The sequence below is a fragment of the Alexandromys fortis genome, unplaced genomic scaffold (genome assembly GCF_014885135.2).
Source record: "Alexandromys fortis isolate MF-2015 unplaced genomic scaffold, M_Fortis_MF-2015_v1.1 scaffold_1, whole genome shotgun sequence".
Taxonomy (NCBI): domain Eukaryota; kingdom Metazoa; phylum Chordata; class Mammalia; order Rodentia; family Cricetidae; genus Alexandromys; species Alexandromys fortis.
In genome coordinates this window covers 7566819-7573319 of record NW_026067927.1, presented here as the reverse complement: position 1 = coordinate 7573319, position 6501 = coordinate 7566819, and the positions used below count along the sequence as shown (strand labels likewise).

The following is a 6501-nucleotide window of genomic DNA, read 5'->3' as shown; positions in this document are numbered from 1 at the left end:
GAGGAGCAATTTTAGGAAAGAGAATTTTAGAATTATGTTATTCAGGATCAAATACTGCTTCTGAAGGGTTTCTTTAACCAAGATTTAATTTAACGATTCCCCTGCCTCAATTTTGCACAGCAATACTAACTGCAATGTTTTGAATTTTTATGGAAACGAATACATTTTTGACTATAAAACCTTCTGCTGTTAATATATTTGTTCTAATTAATGAAGCTATGGCAATATTTAGAAAATGTATGGGTCAGTGATGGCATTTCATCTCATTTTGGCAGGCTCAGGCCAAGATCTCTGATAAGTCACACCCCATCCTGGTTGTCAATGAGCAGTTTCTGGAAAGGAACTGTCTAGTACGTCTTTAAATCAGGATTAACTTTCTTATTTTAAATTCATTCACACGAGTCTTTGCAGATTGTGCAGTCTGCCTGAAAAAGACCACCACGTGTTAGCCTACCCTAACTGCTTTGGTCCTTGGAATAAACCTGCTGGGTCCAAACTGTTGTCACTGGAGAATTTCTGGTTGTGTGGTGCATTAATAAACAGGTGCAGAGAGAGTTCAGTGTGAGGTCTCAAGTTCTAACTCCAAACTTGTCAACACTTGAAATTATTCTTACACTGCTTCCGTACCTGTGTATCTCACACCACAGGAGAACATCACATATGGCCTTTGAGCATTCAGGTACAGCTAGCAGTGGTGCTATGTTTAGAGACAAAAAAAAATGTTCCTTTTCCTTGAAAAGAGTTTGGGTGGAGGTGCCATGAGTTAGCCCGACTGAGGTGCGAGAGTAGAAGGTTAACCCATCCATCCTTCTTTAGTATTACCTCCATCTCTCTCCCATATAGTTCTCCCTAGCATCACCTTCATCTTCCTCCAATACTATCTTTAGCAGAATCACCTCCCACCCCTCTATCCTGCTCTAACCAGCATCATTTCCATCCTCAACCTTTTCTGTACTCCTCAGCATCACTTCTAACCTTTTTTTGTCCACATCATCTCTATCTTTCCTTTTCTCCTTATCAACTCCATCCTTCCTTCACCAACATCATCTCCATCCACGTTCCATTCTGCATCCACTCACATCACCTTCATTCTCATCGGTATAACTTTTAATCTTTATTGACTTTTTGAGGATCACATCCATCCTCCTTCCACCAGGTCTCCAACTTGCTTCCATTCTTTTCTCACCAACATTATCTTTATTCCCCCAACTGTCCTCTTCTTAGCAGCATTACATCCATCCTCATCATTCTTACCTTTATCTTCCCTCCATTTCACCCTCATCAGCATCAACTTTGACCTACGATTATCATACCACCTTAGAGACCAACCATTTCTTGTCTACCCTTACTGAAGAATTCATAAAGTTTTAGTCTTTAATTGTTTCTCCTTTCTACCACTACCCCTGCAAGCTGTCTCAAGTAACTATTTCTATAGAAATATTGGGACTACTTCCCATGTTTTGGCTGCTCTTTTTATGTTTTGGTTCTGAGCCATAAACACTACAGCTTTGTAAATTAGGGGTTACTGTGTTGTTTTACAGATGAGAAGGCTCACGTTCAGGCAAGCTCAGTGTTCTATCCATCACACAGTGGTAGTAAATGGGGTAATCTAGAATTTATGCCCAGATCTATTGGCCTTTAGAATATATTATCCAGTGTACCCCAATACAATTTCAGCATAGCTCCCCATGATATATCTAAGAGGGCATATGACATGATGTGATGTTGTTGAAAGTGTCTTTTGAGTAAATGAAGACAGATAACTGGTATAATAGAGTTTAGAAATCTTCAATGGTATCCTTTTGGATTTAAAGGATCATTTCTGAAGTTTCAACACCCTGAGATAGAAGTAAATCTTAACTTGAAGACCACCCCCCCCACACACACACACACTGCTACAGCAATTTTAAGAACAGGAGAGGCTGTTTTTCGAGTGTCTCCTCTGGGTTGATCCCATGTTGAAATCTATTGAAATTTCTCTATCACCTTAATAGTTGCTACTTGCACTGGTCCCCTGTGCGTTATTCAGGGTTGGGCCAATTTCAGGTGTAAGTCCCAGTGTTGGGTTCAGCCCATGCAAAGAGTGACAAGGGAGATCATGCCATGGGCCAACCAGTTAGCTCAGACACCATGCTGTTTACGACACAATGGCTGTATCTTTCAGCTGGCTCCAATAGGGCCACTCGTCAGCCCAACCCAATGTTAATGACATCCTTGCTTTCTCATTCTGAGCCAGAATGGAACCAGAGACCTAGAGGTTAAAGGTTCTCTATCCTATTATGAATTCCCTGAGCCACACTGCACCGGATGGTGTTCCCCAGGAATTACTTTTCCACTTAATCTAATTCAGCCTGGCTTTTCTCAGGGATTTGCAGTGAACATCATTTCTTTAAAAATAATTTTTTGAGTGGGAAGAAACACATTTTGTTATGCTGAAGGTAAGCAAAAAAATGTATCTGACACCTCAGGTAATAAGGATTCTTTTATCCTCTCCCTCTCTGAATTCCTTCTATCGAAAATTGTAATTTTACCATATTCCATTCCCAAAGGAGCTTTTCGTCACTTAAATCTCCCATTCAATGGTGCATTTAGCTTGGGAGCTGTGACACTGCCCTGCTTATAGCATACATGCTGGACATTGGTGAATTCTTTCTGGAAGAACTCTAATTGTATTCCTTCATTATTAGCATCTTGCATTTCCCGAGGCCTTCTTAATTGGAATTGGTAGTCACAGCCATGAAAGCTGGGGAGAATTCCTTCCTATCTTTATGCCCATGTCCATGTGTGTGTGTGTGTGTGTGTGTGTGTGTGTGTGTGTGTGTGTGTATTTAACTTAAAAGTACTTAAATATTTTATTTATTAGGTGTCGATTTCTTTAAAATGAAATACAACCTCCTTTGAACACGTTTAAAGAGATGAACAGGAGAAGGAGGGAAAGAGGTTGATACACACCCCAAGTAGGCTTACAGAGAGTGAAAGGCAGGAGAGGCTGGAAATATGTAGAGGTTGGAGGAGGGGGGGCATGCCTTGAGGAGGAAGCGACAATGAGAAAAGAAAGGGTTATTATCTGTTAAGACCACTTTGTTACTTAAAGCTGTATTTGACAAGTGACATGGTTGTGGAATGAATGCTAAAATCTAAATGATGCTTAGATTTAAATGGCTTTGTTAGCCAATTCAGTCTGGTTCCTCAGGTCCACTTTCTGAACTCAAGAGTTTGGGAAATGCTCATTATCTTTTCACTGTACGTGCCTTTGAGAAGCGCTGGTTTGTCTCAGCACCGGGTTCGTGGAGCCTTATCTTTCTTCCTTCTTGTTTGTGCAGGAAATTTCAATGAAAAGGAAAGCCAATGGATCGTGGTCTTTGAAAAGCTGCTTAGACAGTCTGTTTCCTGGTCCTCTGAACACGTGGCCGAGCTGTAAGTAACCGCTCCACACTGCGTGATGAATTGGATGGCTTCAGACCCGAGGCAAAAATAATAATTGTCTCATTTTCGCGCTGATTTGCTTAACTGGTGGGACCATGCCAGAAAGGCTAGCTGAGACGCTCGTGGACCTCTGGACTCCATTAATAATATTATGGATTACCCTCCCCACTTGTGTGTACATGGCTCCGATGAATCAAGCTCACACGTTAACCACTGGATCCCCTTTGGGACTAAGCAGGCAGAGTGAAGAACTGCGAATTTTGAACCGCTCCAAAAGAGGCTGGGTTTGGAATCAAATGTTTGTCCTGGAAGAATTTTCTGGACCCGAACCGATTCTCGTTGGCCGGGTAAGCTTCATTTTTAAGCTCTCATTTCAGGGTCTGTTCCTGGTCTTTAAATGTTTCGTTTCAGCCTCCACACAGTTTTGCATCACACTTAAGTGTAAATCCTTCAGACCAGATGGTTAGCCGGCTAACCTGTTGGTTGCTCTAGCAATATGAAAAATCCTACTGCTTAAAACATTCTTTTAGGAAATGTTAGTTCCCACAGCACTCCCACCCTTTACTGAGACAGCATGGACTCGGATAATGGATAAACAAGTCAAGTGCTTTCTTATTTATGCAAGACTTCTTTTGTCAAACTTTTTTCTAGATTCTAGTATTCAGGTCTAGTACTTAGAAGTTGTAGGCATTTTGGTCTAATTCGAATTCCTCGGACTCCAATCAAGGTACTATTTTCTTCTATTTTAAGGTTATACATTCCAATTTGCAGGTAGATTTTCCGTTTTATTTCATTGATTGCTGTTTCAGTCCTTGTGAAGAACAAAACAGAATTTGTAACAAAAGTGCTAGGCAGGACCTGGTGCTCACTTCACAGAACATCATTTCTGTCATTGCCAAATACAATCAAACACATGGAAGGATCATTTTAGGTCAGTGGTGAGTACCTGTGTTTGCCTGTACGTTACACTGCATTTACATTTGTTTTGTTATTGTCGCACGTTCTTCATGCTGACGCTGGCTCTCAGTTCTCCAAAATAGTGCTACAATGCTTCAAAGACGTGTACATGCTCACTCTTCAGAATCATTTGTGTTTGCACATTTTGACATTCACTGCTGTCACACTTCAAATTCTGGGGAAGGACACATGGCATCGTGCAGTTGGTAACAGTCTTTCCTAGTGTGTGAGAAGCCCCGGGTTTGGTCTGCAGTGTTTTATATATACAGATACATACATATACACCATGTGTGGTGATATATACTGATAATCCCCTTAGAAGGAAGTATTAGTTGTTCAAGGCCACCCTCTACTACCAGAGTATAGGATAACCAAGTCTCAAAAAGAAAAGTTAAAAAAAAAAAGGTTTCTAACAATGAACCCGACAATGGCTGACTTTCTTGATAAACAAGATTGAAGAAGGAATCACATGTTATCCTTTCCCAAGCTCAGTGATTTCAAAAGGATGTGGTAGGGCTCAAAACACAGATCTTCAAGACTTAGTTCCCGTGTCTCACTAGGCCCTTTTGGTTCCCTTGCTTTGCTCTGTCATCTTGTGTAACAGCTGAGCCTCCTTAAGGTGTGTTTCCTCTTCTCTGTGCTTCTTGACAGAGGAGGTGTGCAGGAAACATGCCTCATTACACTGGGCTTCCTGCAGCCCTACCTAGGTACCAGTCACTGGGTGTAAGCACTTGGGAGTATCTTACTGAAGCAGTGGTCTTTGTCTTTAAAGAATTCATATTTTGGTCAATACTGACTGTTAACTATGTATTAATTACTATTATAAAAATACTTGCTTGGCACAGACTTTTTGCCTTTAACAATGGTTGATCTTATATGCATATGAATGTACATACATATGCATGTCTCTATATTCATGTATGTGCACAAACACATAAAATATATTCACTAAAACATATTCATGTTCCGTTTTTAAATCAAAATGAAAAAAGAAAATCCATGAAAGATTTTTCTATACATATAAACTCCAGTAGGAAAAGGGAGTTGAGGCTCTTTATAGCCATAATGTATCCCATGACAATGGCTGCTCCTATGCTTCAGTGGAGAAATGTTAGCGTAGCTGATTACAGGGTGCTGCCCTGAACCCTGCTGGGGTTGCTACTTACTCTAAAGTTTATACGTTGTAATATGCTTCTAAAAATGGGAGAAGTTCTGAATTCCAAATTGCATCTGACCCCATTCCTTCTAGATACAGACTGCTTGATTAGCTTTATCCTTTCTACAAATGCAAAAAAATGAGGTTTAGATAAATTAATAAACCAAATTATGAATATGAAAAAATGTTCCATATGAGATTCCCAGAATCATAATTTTCACCATCATACCATATTAAAATTCAGTAACTAAGTGCCTGAAATTTTTAATTTGCCCTTGAGTTTGGAATATAGGATAGAAAGTATGTACATTCCTTCTTCTCTATATTAAATTTTTTTTTATCCAGCTTTATGGTGAGCAATTTTTATCTCATATGAAATTCTGGAGTTACGTGCGTAAGTAGTTAATGGATGGATGATTCCTCCCTGCTTCTGCTAGTCACCTTGTTATGCGGGTATATCAATTAAGACATGTCCTGCATAATATAAATACCTGAATATATTGTACTCCGAAGAGCACTCCATTTTTATCCGAATAGAAAAAGTAATTAAACCAATTATTTTAAGTTTAGAATCTGAAAGCTGATTTCACCTCCATTTCTACCATGAAACAAAAGTGACAGAGTCAAATAGCCGAGCATTCAGGATCCCTCTGCGATTTACACATGCTTGAGGTGTCTTGCTTCTTTGAATGATAGAAATCCCAGTGAACCTCAGGACTTTGAAATAGCCAGCATGCTTTTGAGTCTCTCAGAAACAGACACCGCATGTGAATTAGTTCTTCAGCCTGCTCTGTCCTATGGCCAGATTCCAAATCAATTGCTCAATCACATCTACGTGGTTTTTTGAGAGAATTTTGCTGCAAATATTTTCAATCGCATGTATTTCCCCTTAAATCAAAATCAAATGACTCCTAAAAGATGACAGCCTTAATTTTTGCTATTGTGGACTTTTGAGAAGCTAT

General features: G+C 39.8%; 1 protein-coding gene across 3 annotated transcripts in view; it reads left to right on the top strand.

Annotated features, from left to right (window-relative positions):
* The first annotated feature begins 3346 nt into the window (after positions 1-3346).
* Cdh8 (cadherin 8) overlaps positions 3347-6501 on the top strand; it is a 334360-nt gene continuing 331205 nt past the window's right edge. For all 3 annotated transcript variants that reach the window (XM_050144038.1, XM_050144039.1, XM_050144037.1), the window contains exon 1: positions 3347-3773. In XM_050144038.1, the coding sequence (XP_049999995.1) occupies positions 3522-3773 (252 nt within the window). In that variant the 5' untranslated portion in view covers positions 3347-3521. The remainder of the gene's footprint in view (positions 3774-6501) is intronic.